This window comes from Coloeus monedula (genome assembly GCF_965178545.1).
Source record: "Coloeus monedula genome assembly, chromosome: 34".
NCBI classification, from domain to species: domain Eukaryota; kingdom Metazoa; phylum Chordata; class Aves; order Passeriformes; family Corvidae; genus Coloeus; species Coloeus monedula.
In genome coordinates, this window is record NC_138814.1 from 138,253 (window position 1) to 160,053 (window position 21,801).

A 21,801-nucleotide genomic window follows, 5' to 3' on the forward strand; every position below is an offset into this window, starting at 1 on the left:
TCCCGGGAGGGGGGGAGGGGCGGGGGGAGGGGCGGGGCGGGGGAGGGGCTGCGGCCGCGCTGTACGGAGGGAGCCGGAATAAACCGGAATAAACCGGAATAGAGTGGAATAGAGCGGAGTGACCGCGGGCGGAGGAGGGGCGTGGGGGGGTCGGGGATGGGGGGTCCTGGGGGAGTCCGTGGGTTGGGTTTGGTCATGGAGGGTTGGTTGGTCAATGGCTTGGGTGAAGGGTCAGCTGACGGTCAGTTGGTCAGTGGCGTGGTTGGTCCATGGACGAGGTGGGTGTGGGGTCAGTTGGGGGGTTTTGGGCCACTTTGAAGGGTCAGCTGGGGGTCGGTCGGAGGTCAGTTGGCCGACAGCTCGGCTGGGGGGGAAGGCTTGATGTCGCCTGTGGCCCCTCCCCCAGCACGAGACCAGGAGAGGAACCGGAAAAACAAAACCCGGATTTTTAATAATTAAAAAAAAAAAAATCAACATCGAGGGGGGACCTGGCCCCAGGCCGCGGCGAGGGCGGGGTCACCGTCCCCGTGTGTCCCCAACACCAGGACCACCATCCCCGTGTGTCCCTAGCCCGGGGGCCACCGTCCCTCCACGCCAACGTCCACGGCTGCCGTCCATCCACGTCTCCAGTTTGTTGGTGGCAACGTCCGTAGCCGCTGTCCCTCCACATCCCCAACGCCCTCGGCCACCATCCTTCTGTGCCAACGCCCTCGGCCGCCGTCCCTCCACATCCCCAATGTCCTCGGCCGCCGTCCCTCCGCGTCCCCAACGCCCTCGGCCGCCGTCCGCCGCCCGTCTCAGGACGCGTCCCCCGGGTGCTTCCTGCGCCGGTGCCGCTGCAGCGTGTTGCGGTCGCCGAAGCGCAGCGGGCACTGCGGGCAGGGGAACGGCCGCTCGCCGGTGTGGACGCGCTGGTGCTGCGCCAGCTCGCCGGCGTCGCGGCAGCGCCGCGGGCACAGCGGGCACCCCAGCGCCTTGCGGCCGGCGCCGTCGCCGTGGGTGAAGCGGTGCCGCTCCAGGTGCGAGGCGCGCTTGAAGGCCTTGCCGCAGGCGCGGCACACGTGCGGCTTGTGCGGCGAGTGCGCGATGCTGTGGCGCTGCAGGTAGGACAGGTAGGCGAAGCCGCGCCCGCACTCCGGGCAGGCGAAGGCGCGGCGGGGCCGCCCCCCCGGGGGGCTCCCGGGGTCACCCGCGCCGCCGGTGCCGCCGGTGCCGCCCGGCTCGGCCACCAGCACGGTGTAGGGCAGGCCCTGGCTGTCGATCAGCAGGTAGCGACCCCCCCCCGCCGAGGGGGGAGGGGGCGTGGAGGGGGTGGGGGGAGGGTTGGGGGGAGGGGAGGGGGGTGGGGGGGCAGGGAGGGGGGCGGGGGAGGGGTGGGGGGCGGTGTCCGGGTGGCTGCGGGGAGAGAAGGGGGGGGTTAGGGGGGGGTCCCGAAAATGAAGGGGGGTCCCGAGCTGGGGGGGAGCCCAGGAATTGGGGGGAGGGGGGGAATTTAGGGGTCCCCGGGGGCGGGGGCTGAGCTGGGGGTCCCAGAAATGGGGGGAGGGGGGGAGTTTAGGGGTCCCGATCTGGGGGGTCCCAGGAATGGAGGGGGAAGATCCGGGGGTCCCAGGAATGGGGGGGGGGGAGAGAAACCCCCGGAAATGGGGAACGGTCTGGGGGTCCCCAGGGCTGGGGGCGCCTCCGGGGGTCTCGCTCCGGGGGGTTCCCGAAATGGGGGTGGGGGGCATTCAGGGCTTCCCACGGGTGGGATCCGGTCCGGGGGGGGTCCCCGCCGCCCCCCGCGCCCCCTCCCCAGACCCCCCCGCTGTCCCCCGGTACCTCCCGGCGCCTCCGCGCCCCGGGCCCCCCTTCGGGCCCTTCATCGGCCCCGCTGCGCTCGCGCCGCCTCCGGGGGGGCTCCGCCGGCGGGGGGGGGGCGGTGATGGGGGGGGGGGCTCCGCACCGGGGTCCCCGGTGGGGGCGGGGGCGTTTGAGGGGGGGGGGGGGCTCGGCCCGAGCCGGTGTCGCAGCGTTTGGGCTCCGGCTGGAAACGCCGCGTGCGCGCGAGTTCCCCCCCACGCCCCCCGCCCCAAAACCCCGCGAGACCCCCCCGGGACCCCCCCCCCCCCGCGGACCCCACGGTGAGGGGGAGACAACACGGGGGGGGGGGGGCTCAGCGCTTTACAGCCCCCCCATCACCCCCAAAACCGCCCCTCCCGCGCGGTTTTTTTTTGAGGCGAGGTCTCCCCACGCCCCCCCCTCAACGCGTGAGCCCCCCCAGGGGGTTGAGCCCCCCCCCTCAATTCGCGTCCCCCCCCCCCCCCCCCCCGGGGCCGTTTTTCGGCCGGGGCCGCGCTCGGAATTTGCCGACGGTCCCCGGGCGGGCGGGGCCGGGCGGGCTCGGGGAGCGTCGCGCAAGAGCCGAACCCGGGCAGCGCCGAAAAATCCCCCGGGGAGGGGGGTAAAAAGAGGAGGGGGCTTCAGCTGCCCCTTCCCCGGACACCCCCCGGAGCCCCCTCCCCAAATCGCGTCCCCTCCCCAAATCGCGCCCCCTCCCCCGGCTCGTTCCGCCCCCCCCGCGGCTCCGCTCTTTGCAGACGCTCCCCGGGCGGCCGCGGGCGCCGAGCGGGGTCAGCGCGACCCCCGCCCAGTTTGGGGACCCCCCCCCCAAAATGAGACCCTCAGGAAAAGCCGGGACCCCCCAAATCATCCCGGGAACCCCCAGAATTCCCAAATCCTCCAGGGACCCCCCCGATGCCTCCAAGGGACCCCCGAGATCCCCCCTCCAGACCCCTCCAACCTCCCGGGCTCAGTCTGGGGGTCCCAGTGGGGGGATTTTGGGGAAAAACCGGGAGAAACCGGCAAAAACCATTCCGAAAAAAGGCGGAAAACGGTGAAAAAACGGCGCCAAATCACGCGAGATTTGGGCAGAGCGCGAGAATTCCCTCGGGACCGGCAGGGGGCGTCCTCGCCACTTCGGCTTCCCGCCAAAAGCGGCCCTGAGGGGAAAGGGGCGGGGCCGACAACGAAATGGGCGGGGCCAAACCGGAGGGGGCGGGGCAAACCGGGCCCGGTTTTACCGGGGGCGGGGCCGAACGCGGGAGCAGCGGCGGCCGGAAATGAGCGGGACCCGCCGGAAGTGACGTAGAGGAGGGGGGGAGAGCTGAACAGGGACGCAAAGCGGCGAAAAGTGAGGGAAAGCGGCTAAAAGTGCCCCGAACGGTGGCGGAAAGCGCCGGAAAGCGGCGAACGGTAACGGGAAGATCGGAGGGCGCCCGGAAAGCGGCGAACGACGACTGAAAACGGCGAACGGCGACGGAAAGGTCCGAGCGTGGCCGGAAAGCGCCGAACGGCGACGGAAAGCAGCGAACGGCGGCGGAAAGGCACGAAGGCTGCCGAAAAAACCCGAAGGGCGACGGAAAGCCTCGAACGGCGACGGAAATACACGAAAGGTGACGGAAAGCGGCGAGCCGTAACGGAAAGCCCCGAAAGCACACGGAAAAAGCCGAACGCGCGCCGGAAAGCCCCCGAACGCCGCCGGAAAGCGCCGAGCGCGGCCCGAGCGGCGCAGGAAGTTGCCGAGCGCGGCCGGAAGTGGCCGAGCGCAGCCGAGCGCGGACGGAGCCGCCGCGGCCTGAGCGGGGCCGGGAGGGAGCGGGAGGCACCGGGAGGGGCCGGGAGGCGCCGGGAGGGCACCGGGAGCGCCGGGCCGCGGCCGCCGCCATGTCCGACTTCGACGAGTTCGAGCGGCAGCTGAACGAGAACAAGCAAGGTACCGGCGGCGGCCGCGCCCCGCCCCCCCCGGCTCCCCTCCCCCCCCCCACGGGACCCCCATTTGGGGGGGGGCGCCCCCCCCATCGCCCTCACGGAGGGGGCTCGATGCCCCCACCCCTCCCCCACCTCGGTTTTGGGGGGTGGGCTCCCCTTCTTGACCCCCCCCCGTTCAATTTTGGGGGTTCCCCCTTTTTGAGCCCCTCTCAGTTTGGGGGGGGTCGCGGTGCCCCCGTTTTGCCCCCTCTGATTTTGGGGGGGCCTTGGGGGTCCCCCCACAGAACGGGGGGAAGGTCTGGGGCTCTCCTGTTTTGGGGTTATTTTGTGGGGGGGCTCGGGGTTAATTTGGGGGGTTTTGGGGGGATTCCAGGGATATTTTTGAGGGATTCCAGGGATATTTTTGAGGGATTCCAGGGATATTTTGAGGCGGTGCTTTTGGGGCATTTGGGGGTCGTTTCGGGCCCCGCTGAGCCCCCGCACCGCCCTGGCAGAGCGGGACAAGGAGAACCGGCACCGCAAACGCTCCCACAGCCGCTCCCGGAGCCGCGATCGGAAGCGCCGCAGCCGCTCCCGGGACCGGCGGAACCGCGACCAGCGCAGCGTGTCCAGGGACCGCCGGCGGCGCCGGTACCGGGACCCCCGCGACCCCCGGGACCCCCGGGATGGACGGGCAATGGGCGGGGTTGGGGTGGGAACGGCCCCGGGGAGCCCCTGGGACCACCGGGATTGCGATGGGAGCCCCAAAATTCGGAGTGGGAGCCCCAAAATGGGGCTGGGAACCCCAAAATTCGGAGTGGGGTCCCCGAAATGGGGCTGGGAACCCCAAAATTCAGAGTGGGGTCCCCCAAGATTCGGAGTAGGACTCCCAAAATTCGGAGTGGGACGTCCAAAATTTGGAGCGAGATCCCCTAAATGGGGGTGGAACCCCCAAAATTTGGAGTGGGATCCCCAAAATGGGGCTGGGAGCCCCAAAATCCGGAGCGGGATCCCCGAAATTCAGAGTGGGATCCCCGAAATGGGGCTGGGAGCCCCAAAATCCGGAGCGGGATCCCCTAAATGGGGCTGAGAGCCCCAAGATTCGGAGTGGGACCCCCAAAATTCAGAGTGGGATCCCCAAAATTCAGAGTGGGATCCCCTAAATGGGGCTGGGAGCCCCAAGATTCGGAGTGGGACCCCCAAAATTCAGAGTGGGATCCCCAAAATTCAGAGTGGGATCCCCGAAATGGGGCTGGGAGCCCCAAGATTCGGAGTGGGACCCCCAAAATTTGGAGTGGGATCCCCAAAATGGGGGTGGGACCCCCAAAACTCTGAGTGGGATCCTCAAAATGGGGTTGGGACCCCTGAAATGGGGTTGGGACCCCTGAAATTCAGAGTGGGACTCCCAAGATTTGGAGTGGGATCCCCAAAATTTGGAGTGGGATCCCCTAAATGGGGCTGGGATCCCCAAAATTCAGAGTGGGATCCCCAAAATTCAGAGCGGGATCCCCTAAATGGGGGCAGGACCCCCGAAATTTGGAGTGGGATTCCCAAAATGGGGTTGAGACCGCCAAAATTCTGAGTGGGACCCCCAAAATGGGGCTGGGATCCCCGTAATGGGGGTGGGACCCCCAAAATTCGGAGTGGGACCCCCAAAATTCGGAGTGGGACCCCCAAAATTTGGAGCAAGACCCCTGAAATGGGGTTGGGACCCCCCAAAACTTGGATTCCCGAAATGGGGCTGGGACCCCCGAAATTCGCAGTGGGATCCTCGAAATGGGGGTGAGACCCCCAAAATTCGGAGTGGGACCCCCGGAATTCGGAGTGGGATCCCCAAAATGGGGCTGGGATCCCCGTATATGGGGCTGGGACCCCCAAAAAAGGAGCTGGGATGCTCCTAAATGGGAGGGGGACCCCCAAAATGGGAGTGGGAGCCCAAAAGTGGGGCTGGGACCCCCCTTGAACTCTCCCCAAGGCGCTGGGACCCCCCCAGACCCCCAAAATGGGGCTGTGAACCCCCCCAAAACAGGGCCTGAACCCCCCCCAACAGCATCTGGGACCCCCCCAAAACAGGGTGGGACCCCCCAGCCCCAATTCTGGGGGGGGGTCTCCCCCCTTTTAAACCCCCTCCCCCCCCCACAGGTCACCCCTGAGCCTTTCGGGCCCCCTGAGGTGAGTTTGGGCGGGGGGTTGGGGGTTTTTGGGGGGCCTGGGGGGGTTCAGGGGGTGCAGCCCCCTCCCCAAATCCCCCCCGTGCCCCCCCCAGCCGCTCCCCCCGGCACGAGAAGAAGAAGAAGATCCGGAAATATTGGGATGTGCCCCCCCCCGGCTTCGAGCACATCACCCCCATGCAGTACAAGGCCATGCAGGGTGAGACCCCTCCCCAAATTCCCCGGGACCCCCCCCCAAACCTCTGCGGGATCCCCCCGAAATCGCCTCTAGCAGCTCGAAACCCCTCCAGGACCCCCCAAAACCTCTTCTAGAGACCCCAAATTTCCCCCAGTTCCCCCCAAATCGCATCCTAGAGATCCCAAACTGACCCAAATCCCCCCCAAATCCCACCCTAGACACCCAAATCCCCTCCAGGACCCCCCCAAATCAACTGAAATTTCCCCAAAACCCCCTCCTAGAGACCTCAAACCGACCCCAAACCCCCCAAAATCCCCTCCTAGAAACCTGAAACCCCTCCGGGACCCCCCAAAACCTCTTCTAGAGACCCCAAATTTCCCCCAGTTCCCCCCAAATCGCATCCTAGAGATCCCAAACTGACCCAAATCCCCCCCAAATCCCACCCTAGACACCCAAATCCCCTCCAGGACCCCCCCAAATCAACTGAAATTTCCCCAAAACCCCCTCCTAGAGACCTCAAACCGACCCCAAACCCCCCAAAATCCCCTCCTAGAAACCTGAAACCCCTCCAGGACCCCCCAAAACCTCTTCTAGAGACCCCAAATTTCCCCCAGTTCCCTCCAAATCCCCTCCTAGAGACCCCAAACCTCCTCAGGACCCCCTCAAGCCCACCCAGGGACCCCCAAGTTCTCTCTTAGAGACCCCAGAGCTCTTCTAGGAGCCCCAAACAGCCCCAAAATCTCCCCAAATCTTTTCCAACTGATCCCAGGTCTGTCCTGCAGACCCCAAACCACCTCAGGATCCCTTCAAGCTTCTCTAGGAGTCTCCTGAACCCCCCAAATCCCCTCCTGGAGACCCCAAACTCCCCCAAAACTGCTCCTAGGCGCCCGAAACCTCTTCAGGACCCCCCAAATCCCCCCCTGGAGACCCCAAACCGACCCAAATCCCCCCAAATCCCCTCCTGGAGACCCCAAACCGACCCAAACCCCCCCAAATCCCCCCCTGGAGACCCCAAATCCCCCCAAATCCCCTCCTAGAGACCCCAAACCGACCCAAATCCCCCCTGGAGACCCCAAATCCCCCCAAATCCCCTCCTAGAGACCCCAAACCGACCCAAATCCCCCCCTGGAGACCCCAAATCCCCCCAAATCCCCTCCTAGAGACCCCAAACCGACCCAAATCCCCCCAGAATCCCCTCCTAGAGACCTGAAACCTCTCCGGGACCCCCCAGATCCCTTCCTAGAGACCTCAAACTGACCCAAATCCCCCCCAAAACCCCTCCTGGAGACTCCAAACCAACACAAATCCCCTCCAAATTCCCTCCTAGACACCTGAAACCCCTCCAGGACCCCCTAAATCCCTCCGAGAGACCCCAAACTGACCCAGAACGCCTCAAATCCCCTCCTAAACCCCCAAAATCTGTCCAGGACCCCCCAAATCCCCTCCTGGAGACCCAAAACCGACCCAGATCCCTCTCAAAACCCCTCCTAAAGACCCCAAACCAACCCAAATGCCCCCAAATCCCCTCCTGGAGACCGCAAACTCCTCCAAATCCCCCCAAAACCCCTCCTGGAGACCTCAAACCATCCCAAATCCCCCCCAAATCCCCTCCTGGAGACCCCAAATCCCCCAAATCCCCTCCTGGAGACCTCAAACTGACCCAGATCCCCCCAAATGCCCTCCTGGAGACCCCAAATCCCCTCCTGGAGACTGCAAACTCCCCCAAATCCCCCCAAAACCCCCTCCTGGAGACCCCAAATCCCCCAAATCCCCTCCTGGAGACCCCAAACTCCCCCAAATCCCCCCAAAACCCCCTCCTGGAGACCCCAAACCGACCCAAATCCCCCCCAGGAGACCCCAAATCCCCTCCTAGAGACCTCAAACCATCCCAAATCCCCCCAAATCCCCTCCTGGAGACCCCAAACCGACCCAAATCCCCCCAAATCCCCTCCTGGAGACCCCAAATCCCCCCAAATCCCCCCCAGGAGACCCCAAATCCCCTCCTGGAGACCGCAAACTCCCCCAAATCCCCCCAAAACCCCCTTCTGGAGACCCCAAACCATCCCAAATCCCCCCAAATCCCCTTCTGGAGACCTCAAACTAACCCAAATCCCCCCAAATCCCCTCCTGGAGACCCCAAACCATCCCAAATCCCCCCCAAATCCCCCCCAGGAGACCCCAAACCGACCCCAATCCCCTCCTGGAGACCCCAAACCAACCCAAACCCCCCCAAATCCCCTCCTGGAGACCCCAAACCAACCCAAACCCCCCCAAATCCCCTCCTGGAGACCCCAAACCGACCCAAATCCCCCCAAATCCCCCCCAGGAGACCCCAAATCCCCTCCTAGAGACCCCAAACCCCCCCAAATCCCCCCAAATCCCCTCCTAGAGACCCCAAACCAACCCAAATCCCCCCCAAACTCCCTCCTAGACACCCAAAACCCCTCCAGGACCCCCCCAAATCCCCTCCCGGAGACCCCAGCCCCCTTCCCCACCCCTCGTGGCACCCCCCCCGACCCCTGTGTGCCCCCCCAGCCGCGGGGCAGATCCCGGCCACGGCGCTGCTGCCCACCATGACCCCGGACGGGCTGGCCGTGACGCCCACGCCGGTGCCCGTGGTGGGCAGCCAGATGACCCGGCAGGCGCGGCGGCTCTACGTGGGCAACATCCCCTTCGGCATCACCGAGGTGGGCTTGGGGTCTCCGGGGGGGTTTGGGGGGATTTGGGGGGGATTTGGGGTCTCCTGGGGGGGATTTGGGGGGGTTTGGGTCGGTTTGGGGTCTCCAAGAGGGGATTTGGGGGGATTTGGGGTCTCTAGGATGGGATTTGGGGGGGTTTGGGGTCTCTAGGAGGGGATCTGGGGTCTCCAGGAGGGGATTTGGGGGGATTTGGGTCAGTTTGGGGTCTCCAGGAGGGGGTTTGGGGGGATTTGGGTCAGTTTGGGGTCTCCTGGGGGGGATTTGGGTCGGTTTGGGGTCTCCAAGAGGGGATTTGGGGGGATTTGGGTCGGTTTGGGGTCTCTAGGAGGGGATTTGGGGGGATTTGGGTCGGTTTGGGGTCTCTAGGAGGGGATTCTGGGGGGATTTGGGATGGTTTGGGGTCTCCAGGGGGGGATTTGGGGTCTCCAGGAGGGGATTTGGGGGGATTTGGGTCGGTTTGGGGTCTCCAGGAGGGGATTTGGGGTCTCCTGGGGGGGATTTGGGTCGGTTTGGGGTCTCCTGGGGGGGATTTGGGGTCTCCAGGAGGGGATTTGGGGGGATTTGGGGGAGTTTGGGGTCTCCAGGAGGGGATTTGGGGGGATTTGGGGGGGATTTGGGGTCTACTGGGGGGGATTTGGGTCGGTTTGGGATCTCCAGGAGGGGATTTGGGGGGATTTGGGGGGGATTTGGGATCTCCAGGAGGGGATTTGGGGGGATTTGGGGGGGATTTGGGGTCTCCAGGGGGGGATTTGGGTCGGTTTGGTATCTCCAGGGGGGGATTTGGGGGGTTTGGGGTCTCCAAGAGGGGATTTGGGGGGATTTGGGTCGGCTTGGGGTCTCCAGGGGGGGGATTTTGGGTCTCTAGGAGGGGGTTTGGGTCGGTTTGGGGTCTCCAGGGGGGGTTTGCGGTCTCTAGGATGGGATCTGGGGGGGTTTGGTTGGTTTGGGGTCTCTAGGATGGGATTTGGGGGGGTTTGGGTTGGTTTGGGGTCTCTAGGATGGGATTTGGGGGGGTTTGGGTCGGTTTGGGGTCTCCTGGGGGGGATTTGGGGTCTCTAGGAGGGGATTTGGGGGGATTTGGGGGAGTTTGGGGTCTCTAGGAGGGGATTTGGGGGGATTTGGGTTGGTTTGGGGTCTCCAGGCGGGGATTTGGGGTCTCCAGGAGGGGATTTGGGGGGATTTGGGTCGGTTTGGGGTCTCCAGGGGGGGATTTGGGGTCTCCAGGAGGGGATTTGGGGGAGTTTGGGGTCCCTAGGAGGGGATTTGGGGGGATTTGGGGGAGTTTGGGGTCTCTAGGAGGGGATTTGGGGGGATTTGGGTTGGTTTGGGGTCTCCAGGGGGGGATTTTGGGTCTCTAGGAGGGGGTTTGGGTCGGTTTGGGGTCTCCAGGAGGGGATTTGGGGGGGTTTGCGGTCTCTAGGATGGGATCTGGGGGGGTTTGGGTTGGTTTGGGGTCTCCAGGAGGAGATTTGGGGGGATTTGGGTCGGTTTGGGGTCTCTAGGAGGGGATTTGGGGGAGTTTGGGTCGGTTTGGGGTCTCCAGGCGGGGATTTGGGGTCTCCAGGAGGGGATTTGGGGGGATTTGGGTCGGTTTGGGGTCTCCTGGGGGGGATTTGGGGTCTCCAGGAGGGGATTTGGGGGGATTTGGGGGAGTTTGGGGTCTCTAGGAGGGGATTTGGGGGGATTTGGGTCGGTTTGGGGTCTCCAGGGGGGGATTTGGGTTGGTTTGGGGTCTCCAGGAGGGGATTTGGGGGGATTTGGGGGGGATTTGGGGTCTCTAGGAGGGGATTTGGGGGGATTTGGGTCGGTTTGGGGTCTCCAGGAGGGGATTTGGGTCGGTTTGGGGTCTCTAGGATGGGATTTGGGGGGTTTGGGGTCTCCAAGAGGGGATTTGGGGGGATTTGGGTCGGCTTGGGGTCTCCAGGGGGGGATTTTGGGTCTCTAGGAGGGGGTTTGGGTCGGTTTGGGGTCTCCAGGAGGGGATTTGGGGGGATTTGGGGTCTCTAGGATGGGATCTGGGGGGGTTTGGGTCGGTTTGGGGTCTCCTGGGGGGAATTTGGGGAGGTTTGGGTCTGTTTGGGGTCTCTAGGAGGGGATTTGGGGGGTTCTGGAGGGATTTTTGGTGTCTAGGATGGAATTTGGAGGGGATTTGGGTCGGTTTTGGGTCTCCAGGAGGGGATTTGGGGGGGTTTGGGGTCAGTTTTTGGGGGGTTTCTTGGGGTTTTTGGGGCTCGGTTTGGGGTTCTGGGAGGGGTTTTTGGGGGTTTTCAGGCGCTGTTCCGGAGCTCTCCGGGGATGTTTGGGGGCCTGGAGGGGTCTGGGAGGGGTCCAGGGTGGTTTGGGGGGGTCTGGGAGGGGTTTTTGGGGGGTTATTGAGGTTTTTTGGGGGACATAAAGATTTTTGGGAGCAATTGTTTCTGGTTTTTCTTTGTGTTTTTGTCTTCGGTGTTCTTTGCTTTTATTTTTTTCTGTTTCTGTTTTTAAGTTTTTTTTGTTTCTTGTTGAACTTTTTTATTTTGGTTTTATTTTAATTTTTAAGAGTGTTTTCTTGTTCTCATTACGGTCTTTTCGTTTTTTTCACTCTTTGTACTTCTACTTCTTGTTTTGGTTTCTTGATTTTTCCTTTTTTGTTTCTGATTTTTTTTCCCTGTTTTTTTTTTTTCCCTTTTTGAAATATTTTTTCTTTTTATTTTCTCCTTTTATCTCTTTTTCCTCCTTCTCCCCCTGATTTCCCCCACCCCAGACGAGCCCAGATCCCTTTTCCTGACCCAAAATCCCGGGACTTTCACCAGTTCTGACCCAAAATCCTGGGAATTTCACCTAGGAGATGATGATGGATTTCTTGAACACCCAGATGAGGCTGGGGGGGAACACAAATCCCCCCAAATTCCCCTTTTTTTTTTTGGCCCAAGTTCTCATGGTTTGGCCCCAAAATCCCAGAATTTCGCCCCTTCTGACCCGAAATCCTGGGATTTCCCCCCAGGAGGCGATGATGGATTTCTTCAACGCCCAGATGAGGCTGGGGGGGCTCACCCAGGCCCCCGGGAACCCCGTCCTGGCCGTGCAGATCAACCAGGACAAGAACTTCGCCTTCCTCGAGGTGGCCGGGGGGGATTTGGGGGGAATTCGGGGCATTTTGGGAGGGGTTCGGGGTTGGGGTGGGAATTCCCGGTGCTCGGGGTTGTGCCAGGCCCCTAAAACCCCAAAAAAACCCCCAAATTCTGCCCCGAAACGGCCCCAAAAGTCCTCAAATTCCTTCCCAAAACCAGCCCCAAAAACGGCCCCGAATTCTGCCCCAAAACGCTTCAAATTCCACTCCAGAACAGCCCCAAAATCCCCACAAATTCTTCCCAAAATGAGCTCCGGATTCATCCCCCAAAATCCCCCGAATCCCTTCCCGAAGCTGCCCGAATTCCACCCTGAATTCTCCAAATTCCTCCCCGAATTCTTCCCCCAAAACTCCTCGAATTCCTCCCCAAAATTCCCAAAATCCCCTGGCCCCAAAACTCCTCGAATTCCTCCCCAAAAATTCCCAAAATTCCCAAAATCCCCTGGCCCCCCCCCGATGAATTTTGGGACCCCTGCCCCAAAACCGCCGCTCCCCGACCCCTCCTGCTCCCGTTTTGGGGGGGTTTCCCCCAAATTTTTTTGGGATGCGGCCTCCCACTCCCCCAGATTTTTCGGGAATGGCTCCTTGTTCCTCTCCCAAAACATTTTGGGGTTCCCTGACCCCCCTGGGTTAAATTTTGGGACCCCCCCCATCCCCACAGCAGCTGCTTCCACCCGGCGCCATCTTGGGGGGGGCTCCAAATCCCGGATTTTTTTTGGGGATGCGGCCTCCCAACCCCCCAGATTTTTCGGGAATGGCTCCCTACCCCTCTCCCAAAACATTTTGGGGTTCCCTGACCCCCCTGGAATAAATTTTGGGACCCCCATCCCCACAGCAGCCGCTTCCACCCAGCACCGCCTTTGGGGCGGGGGGGGACTCCAAATCCCGGATTTTTTTTGGGGATGCGGCCTCCCAACCCCCCAGATTTTTCGGGAATGGCTCCTTGTTCCTCTCCCAAAACATTTTGGGGTTCCCTGATCCCCCTGGGATAAATTTTGGGACCCCCCCCCATCCCCACAGCAGCCGCTTCCACCCGGCGCCATCTTGGGGGGGGGCTCCAAATCCCGGATTTTTTTGGGGATGCGGCCTCCCAACCCCCCAGATTTTTCGGGAATGTCTCCCCGCCCCTCTCCCAAAACATTTTGGGGTTCCCTGATCCCCCTGGGATAAATTTTGGGACCCCCCCCCATCCCCACAGCAGCCGCTTCCACCCGGCGCCATCTTGGGGGGGGGGCTCCAAATCCCGGATTTTTTTTGGGATGCGGCCTCCCAACCCCCCAGATTTTTCGGGAATGGCTCCTTGTTCCTCTCCCAAAACATTTTGGGGTTCCCTGACCCCCCCCGGGGTTCCTGTGCCCCCCCAGTTCCGCTCGGTGGACGAGACGACGCAGGCGATGGCGTTCGACGGGATCATCTTCCAGGGCCAGTCCCTGAAGATCCGGCGTCCCCACGACTACCAGCCCCTGCCCGGCATGTCCGAGAACCCCTCGGTCTACGTGCCCGGTGAGGGCTCCCGGTAGCCCCCCGAAATCCCGGCGGAATTCCCCAAAATCCTGCGGAATTCCCCTAAAATCTGCGGGGAGGGGGAGGGAACCCCAGTCCTGGGGTCCTTTGGGGGTTGGTTTTTTTTTTGGGATTTAGGGGGGGTAAAATCCGGGATCCCCCGGCTCCCAACCCTTTCCCTGACAGGGGGCGACCCCAAAATCCCAGGAAAAATTCCCAAATTCCCAAAGACTTGCCCAAAATCCCCCCAAAAACTCCGGGACACCCCCAAGTTTCGGGGGGGGGGGGGGCGTTCTGGGGACTTCGGGGTTTGGGGGATTTTTGGGGCAGCTCCAGAGGGGATTTTGGGGATTCCAGGAGGGATTTCCCCCCCCCCAATCCCGTTTTTCCCCCGTTTTTCCAGGCGTGGTGTCCACGGTGGTCCCGGATTCCGCCCACAAACTTTTCATCGGGGGCCTCCCCAATTACCTGAACGACGACCAGGTATTCCCAAAAAATCCCTGGAATTCCCAGGAAGTTCCCCGAAATATGTTAAATCTGGGCAGGAGGGAAGGGGGGGGAAGCCCCAAATTCCCAAAGAATTCCCCCAAAAATCCACCCCAGGGCGGGATTTTGCAGGGGGGGTTTTCCCCCGTTCCAGAGGGGAATTCCTGAGGGGCTGCTTGGGGTTTTTTGGGGAGGGGGATCCCCCGTTCCAGGGGGGAATCCCCGAATTCCAGGGGGTTCCTTTCATTCCTGGGAGGGTTCCCAGAGCCCCAAATCCCCCCAAAATCCCCCCAAATTGAGCTGGAATCGGGGCGAGGCATCAGAACGGGGTTGAATCCCCCCCTCCCCCCACGGGGGTTTTTGAGGAGGGGGATCCCCCATTTTTGGGGGGAAATCCTTGAATTCCCTCAGGACTCCCTGACCACTCCGGGGGAGGTCACAGTCGAATTTGGGGGGGGGGCAAAGCCCCCCAAAACCCCCCCAAATCCCCCCAAACGCAGGGTTTGAGCAGGGAGGCACCAATCGGGACCCCCGGGGGTTTTTTGGGGAGGGGGATTCCCCATTTTTGGGGGGAAATCCCCCAATTCCGGGGGCTCCACCGGTCCCGGTTCCGGCCCCCGCAGGTGAAGGAGCTGCTGACGTCCTTCGGGCCCCTCAAGGCCTTCAACCTGGTCAAGGACAGCGCCACGGGGCTGAGCAAGGGCTACGCCTTCTGCGAGTACGTGGACATCAACGTCACTGACCAGGTACCCGAAACGAGCCCAAACCACCCCGAAACGAGCCCAAACCGCCCGAAACGAGCCCAGACCGCCCCGAAACGAGCCCAAACCGCCCGAAACGAGCCCAAACCGCCCCGAAACGAGCCCAAACCGCCCGAAACGAGCCCAGACCGCCCCGAAACGAGCCCAAACCGCCCGAAACGAGCCCAAACCGCCCGAAACGAGCCCCAAACCGCCCCGAAACGAGCCCAGACCGCCCCGAAACGAGCCCAGACCGCCCGGAAACGAGCCCCAAACCGCCCCGAAACGAGCCCAGACCGCCCCGAAACGAGCCCCAAATTGTCCCGAAACGAGCCCAAACCGCCCAAAACGAGCCCCAAACGAGCCCCGACCGCCCCGAAACGAGCCCCAAACCGCCCCGAAACGAGCCCAGACTGCCCCGAAACGAGCCCCAAACGAGCCCCGACCGCCCCGAAACGAGCCCCAACCACCCCGAAACGAGTCCCAACCACCCCGAAATGAGCCCCAAACCGCCCCGAAATGAGCCCCAAACCGCCCGAAACGAGCCCAAACCACCCCGAAACGAGTCCCAACCACCCCGAAATGAGCCCCAAACCGCCCCGAAATGAGCCCCAAACCGCCCGAAACGAGCCCAAACCGCCCCGAAACGAGCCCAAACCGCCCCGAAACGAGCCCAAACCGCCCCGAAACGAGCCCAGACCGCCCCGAAACGAGCCCAGACCGCCCCAAAACGAGCCCCAAATGAGCCCCAAACCACCCCGAAACGAGCCCAGACCGCCCCGAAACGAGCCCAGACCGCCCCAAAACGAGCCCAGACCGCCCCGAAACGAGCCCCAAACCGCCCCGAAACGAGCCCCAAACGAGCCCCGACCGCCCCGAAACGAGCCCAAACCGCCCCGAAACGAGCCCCGACCGCCCCGAAACGAGCCCAAACCACCCCGAAACGAGTCCCAACCACCCCGAAATGAGCCCCAAACCGCCCCGAAATGAGCCCCAAACCGCCCGAAACGAGCCCAAACCGCCCGAAACGAGCCCCAAACCGCCCCGAAACGAGCCCCAAACCGCCCCGAAACGAGCCCAGACCGCCCCGAAACGAGCCCAGACCGCCCCGAAACGAGCCCAAACCGCCCGAAACGAGCCCCAAACCGCCCCGAAACGAGCCCAGACCGCCCCGAAACGAGCCCAGACCGCCCCGAAACGAGCCCAAACCGCCCCGAAACGAGCCCCAAACGAGCCCCGACCGCCCCGAAACGAGCCCCAAACCGCCCCGAAACGAGCCCAGACTGCCCCGAAACGAGCCCCAAACGAGCCCCGACCGCCCCGAAACGAGCCCAAACCACCCCGAAACGAGTCCCAACCACCCCGAAATGAGCCCCAAACCGCCCGAAACGAGCCCAAACCGCCCCGAAACGAGCCCAAACCGCCCCGAAACGAGCCCAGACCGCCCCGAAACGAGCCCAGACCGCCCCGAAACGAGCCCAGACCGCCCCGAAACGAGCCCCAAATGAGCCCCAAACCACCCCGAAACGAGCCCAGACCGCCCCGAAACGAGCCCAGACCGCCCCGAAACGAGCCCAGACCGCCCCGAAACGAGCCCCAAACCGCCCCGAAACGAGCCCCAAATGAGCCCCAAACCACCCCGAAATGAGCCCCAAACGAGCCCCAAACCACCCCGAAACGAGCCCCAGACCGCCCCGAAACGAGCCCCAAATTGCCCCGAAACGAGCCCAGACCGCCCCGAAACGAGCCCCAAACGAGCCCAAACCACCCCGAAACAATTCCTGAAACAACCCCCGAAACGAGCCCCAAACCACCCCTGAAATGACCTCCTAAATGAGCCCCAAATGAGCCCCAAACAACCCCCGAAACGAGCCCCAAAGCACCCCCTAAACAACCCCCAAAACGAGCCCCAAACATGCCCTGAGGACCCCGAAATGAGCCCCCAAACCACCCCTGAAACCACCCCTGAAATGACCCCTGAAACAAGCCCCAAACTACCCCTGAAATGAGCCCCGAAAGGAGCCCCAAACTGATGCCTTTTCCTGGTTTTAAAATCTAGACCCACACACAGAAGACAAAAAGGGATTTTACCTCGGTATTTATTTTAAGGATCTTTAGGTGCACACGGCCAGGTCACGTGCATCGAGATGCAGCCGCCCAGTCTGTCTCTGTGTCCCCCCAACATTGGGTAGAACATTCTAGGTGTTGCTAATTAGCAAATCTATCAAAGATTCCCCAAGGAGGGGCTCGAGTGAGCCCCCCCTCCCCAAGGAACCTTCCCTGGATGGTTTTACCTTGGTTTTCAGGATGTGTTCTGGAGAGCACCTTGGGCTCTGGGGCACGCTGATCCCCGGCTAGGAAGCTTCTGAAGTGTTGAGTCTCTGAGCTTGATAAACAAATCTAAGAATGGAGGCAAAAAGCACTGAGAGTACAGGAGTTGTAAAAGGTGTAACAGGGGTATAAAAGAAAAAGCAAAGATCATCGTGGCATCAAAACCGTTCCTGAAACAACCCCTGAAATGAGCCCCAAATGAGCCCCAAATGAGCCCTGAAACAACCCCCGAAACGAGCCCCAAACGAGCCCTGAGGGCCCCGAAACGACCCCAGAAACCACCCCCAAAACAACCCCCAAAACCAACCCCCAAAACAAGCCCTGAAACGAGCCCCGAAACCACCCCTGAAGCAACCCCTGAAACAACCCCTGAAACGAGCCCCAAACGAGCCCCAAACCACCCCTAAAACGAGCCCTGAAATGAGCCGAGGGCCCCGAAACGAGCCCCCAAAACCGCCCCCAAATAAGCCCCAAATGAGCCCCGAACCAGCCCCGAAATGACCCCAAACGAGCCCCAAAACCGCCCCCAAATGAGCCCCGAACCAGCCCCGAAATGACCCCAAACGAGCCCCAAAACCACCCCTGAAACAAGCCCTGAAATGAGCCCCGAAATGAGCCCTGAGGGCCCCAAAAACCCCCAAGGGCCCCGAAACGACCCCTGAGTGCCCCGGAACGATCCCTGAGTCGGCAGTGCTGGAAACCCCTAAAATCCCTTCGGAAACAGCACTGAAATCCCCTAAAAATGGCACCAGAATCCCCTAAAAATGGCACCAAAATGCCCTAAAAATCGCAGTAAAATCCCCTGAAAATCGCAGCAAAAATCCTTCAAAATGGCCCCAAAATTGCTTCGGAAACAGCACCAAAATCCCCTAAAAATGGCCCCAAAATCCCCTAAAAATGTCACCAGAGTCCCCTGAAAATGGCAGCAAAATCCCCTAAAAATGGCAGCAAAATCCCATAAAAATCGCAGCAAAAATCCTTCAAAATGGCCCCAAAATCCCTTCAGAAACAGCACCGAAATCCCCTAAAAACGGCACCGAAATCCCCTAAAAATGGCAGCAAAATCCCATAAAAATTGCAGCAAAAATCCTTCAAAACAACTCCAAAATCCCTTCAGAAACAGCACCAAAAGCCCCTAAAAATGAGACGAAATCCCCTAAAAATGGGACCAAAATCCCTCCAAAGAGCACCAAAATCCCCTAAAAATCGCAGGAAAATTCTTCAAAACGGCACCAAAATCCCCTAAAAATGGCACCAAAATCCCCTAAAAATGGCACCAAAGTGCTCTAAAAATCGCAGCAAAATCCCATAAAAATCGCAGCAAAATCCTTCAAAACGGCCCCAAAATCCCTTCAGAAACAGCACCAAAATCCCCTAAAAATGAGACCGAAATCCCCTAAAAATGGCCCCAAAATCCTTCAAAATTGCACCAAAATCCTCTAAAAATTGCAGCAAAACCCTTCAAAACAGCCCCAAAATCCCAACAAATCCCCTAAAACCCCCCCAGAATCCCCCAAAAACGGCCCCAAACCCACCTGGGCCACCCCAAAGTGACCCCAAATTCCCCAGCCTCAAAAACGCCCTGGAAATGACCCCAAAGTGCCCAAAACTGCCCCAAAATGCCCCAAAGTGCCCCCGAATTCCCCTCGGGGGGGTCCCCGGGGGTCGCGGCCCCCCCAGATTTGGGGTGGGGTCCCCCTGACCCCCCCTGAACACCCCTGACCCCCCCGTGACCCCACTGACCCCGCTGACCCCGCTGACCCCCCCTGACCCCGCTGACCCCCCCTTGACCCCGCTGACCCCCCCCGACCCCGCTGACCCCCCCATGACCCCCCTTGACCCCGCTGACCCCCCCCTGACCCCCCCGTGACCCCGCTGACCCCCCCGTGACCCCGCTGACCCCGCTGACCCCCCCTGACCCCGCTGACCCTCCTGACCCCCCCTGACCCCCCTTGACCCCGCTGACCCCCCCCTGACCCCCCCGTGACCCCGCTGACCCCCCCGTGACCCCGCTGACCCCGCTGACCCCCCCTGACCCCGCTGACCCCCCCTGACCCCGCTGACCCCCCCGTGACCCCCCGTGACCCCGCTGACCCCTGCTGACCCCGCTGACCCCCCGTGACCCCGCTGACCCCGCTGACCCCCCCTTGACCCCGCTGACCCCCGCTGACCCCCCGTGACCCCGCTGACCCCCCGTGACCCCACTGACCCCCCCGTGACCCCGCTGACCCCCCCGTGACCCTGCTGACCCCCCCGTGACCCCGCTGACCCCGCTGACCCCCCCGTGACCCCACTGACCCCCCAGCGACCCCCCGTGACCCCGCTGACCCCCCCGACCCCCGCTGACCCCCGCTGACCCCACTGACCCCCCTGACCCCCCCGACCCCGCTGACCCCCCTTGACCCCGCTGACCCCGCTGACCCCCCCGACCCCCCCTGACCCCTGACCCCCCCTTGACCCCGCTGACCCCGCTGACCTCCTTGACCCCGCTGACCCCGCTGACCCCCGTGACCCCGCTGACCCCCCCTGACCCCCCCTGACCCCCCGTGAGCCCCCTGGCCCCGCTGACCCCCCCTGACCCCCCCCGACCCCCCTGACCCTGCTGACCCTGTTGACCCCTGACCCTCCCTGACCCCGCTGACCCCCCCCAACCCCCCTGACCCCCCCCAACCCCCCTGACCCCCTGACCCCCCCGTGACCCCGCTGACCCCCCCTGACCCCCCTGACCCCCCCCAACCCTGCTGACCCCGCTGACCCCCCCGTGACCCCGCTGACCCCCCCGTGACCCCGCTGACCCCTGCCCCCAGGCCATCGCGGGCCTCAATGGGATGCAGCTCGGGGACAAGAAGCTGCTGGTGCAGCGGGCGAGCGTGGGCGCCAAGAACGCCACCCTGGTGAGCGGGGAGACCCCTCCCCAAAATCCCCCAAATCCCCCAAATCCCCCGGGGAGCCCCCCCAAAACATCGGGGGAGGGGGTGAGACCCCGTGGGACCCCCCCAGAGGGGGATTTGGGGGGGGGTTGGGGGAGATTTGGGGGATTTGGGGAGGATTTGGGGGGATTTGGGGAGGATTTGGGGGGATTTGGGGAGATTTGGGGGAGATTGGGGGGATTTGGGGAGATTTGGGGGGGATTTGGGGAGATTTGGGGAGGATTTGGGGAGGATTTGGGAGGGATTTGGGGAGATTTGGGGGAGATTTGGGGGGATTTGGGGAGATTTGGGGAAATTTGGGGAGATTTGGGGGGATTTTGGGGAGATTTGGGGGGGATTTTGGGGAGATTTGGGGAGATTTGGGGGGATTTGGGGGAGATTTGGGGGGGATTTGGGGGTGGTTTTTGGGGAGATTTGGGGGTGGTTTTTGGGGCGTTTGGGGGTGGTTTTTGTGGGTGTTTTTTGGGGGATTTTGGGGGTGTTTTTTGGGGACATTTGGGGGTGGTTTTTTTGGGGGGATTTGGGGTGGTTTTCAGGGGGATTTGGGGTGTTTTTTTGGGGGGGTTTGGGGACATTCGGGGGTGTTTTTTTGGGGACATTTGGGGGTGTTTTTTTGGGGAGATTTGGGGTGGTTTTCGGGGGGTTTTGGGGGTGGTTTTCGGGGGGTTTTGGGGGTTATTTTGGGGGATTTGGGGTGGTTTTTGGGGATTTGGGGGTGCTTTTTGGGGCTGTGTTTTGGGGGTTTGGGGGGCAGGGCTCTCTGGAGTTTTTGGGGGGGTCTGGGGGCTCTCGGGGGGTCCCCAGGTGGCCCCGTGGGGCCTCACCCCGGGGAGGGATGGTGACCCCGGTTCTTTTTTGGTTTCCCCCGTTTCTTCTTCGTTTCCCTTTATTTTTTATTTTCTCTCGTTTCTTTTTCCCATTTTCTTTGGATTTTCCCCCATTTTTTTTGTGTTTCCCTCCCCTTTTTTTTTTTAATTCGCCTCATTTTTTCTCTGTATTTTTTTTCTTTTCTCCCCCATTTTTTCCCCCTTTTTTGGGGGGTTTTCTCCCCTTTTTCCTCCTTTTTTTCCCACCCCCGTTTTCCCCCCCATTTTTTATATTTTCCCCTATTTTTCCCTACTTTTTGGGGTTTTTCTCCCATATTTTCCTCCCCTTTTTCCCCCATTTTTTCCTCTTTTTTTTTTTTTATTTCTCCGTGTCTTGCCCCCCCTTTTTTTTACTTCCCCCATTTTTCCCCCATTTTCCCATTTTCCCCCCCTTTTTCCCCCCATTTTTCCCCCATTTTCCCCCCATTTTTCCATTTTCCCCCCTTTTTTCCCCCATTTTCCCCCCTTTTTCCCCCCTTTTTCCCCCCATTTCCCCCATTTCTCCCCACTTTTTTCCCCGCCATTTTTTTCTATTTCCCCCCATTTTCCCCCCATTTTCCCCCCATTTTTCCCCCATTTTTCCCCCATTTTTCCATTTTCCCCCCATTTCCCCCATTTCTCCCCACTTTTTTCCCCGCCATTTTTTTCTATTTCCCCCATTTTTCCCCCCATTTCCCCCATTTTCTCCATCCCCATTTTCCCCCATTTTCCCCCATTTTTCCCCCCATTTTCCCCCCATTTTCCCCCCATTTTTCCCCCATTTCCCCCCTTTTTCCCCCCTTTTTCCCCCATTTTTCCCCCCATTCCCCCCATTTCTCCCCACTTTTTTCCCCGCCATTTTTTTCTATTTCCCCCCATTTTTCTCCCCATTTTCCCCCCATTTTCCCCCCTTTTTCCCCCCATTTTTCCCCCATTTCCCCCCCATTTTTTCTCCCATTTTTTCTCCCATTTTCCCCCCATTTTTCCCCCCATTTTCCCCCCAATTTTCCCCCATTTTCCACCATTTTTTCCCCTTTTTTCCCCTTTTTCCCCCCTTTTTACCCTCATTTCCCCCATTTC

The 21,801-nt window shown here is 61.5% G+C and overlaps 2 protein-coding genes across 2 annotated transcripts; one reads left to right on the top strand and one right to left on the bottom strand.

The window, feature by feature from the left end:
• Positions 1 to 436: 436 nt before the first annotated feature.
• Positions 437 to 3,707, bottom strand: LOC309583947 (uncharacterized protein; the record flags this gene model as incomplete). Its single annotated transcript, XM_082299836.1, has 2 exons — positions 437 to 1,395; positions 3,562 to 3,707. 2 exons carry the CDS (start codon positions 3,705 to 3,707, stop codon positions 798 to 800), a joined length of 744 nt encoding a protein of 247 aa, XP_082155962.1. The 3' UTR covers positions 437 to 797.
• U2AF2 (U2 small nuclear RNA auxiliary factor 2) lies at positions 3,117 to 20,718 on the top strand (the record flags this gene model as incomplete). Its single annotated transcript, XM_082299837.1, has 11 exons — positions 3,117 to 3,754; positions 4,245 to 4,380; positions 5,872 to 5,901; positions 5,996 to 6,099; positions 8,614 to 8,765; positions 11,761 to 11,877; positions 13,251 to 13,389; positions 13,793 to 13,872; positions 14,499 to 14,621; positions 19,754 to 19,840; positions 20,710 to 20,718. The coding sequence occupies exons 1-11, from the start codon at positions 3,706 to 3,708 to the stop codon at positions 20,716 to 20,718; spliced, it is 1,026 nt and encodes a 341-aa protein (XP_082155963.1). The 5' UTR covers positions 3,117 to 3,705.
• Positions 20,719 to 21,801: the final 1,083 nt, after the last annotated feature.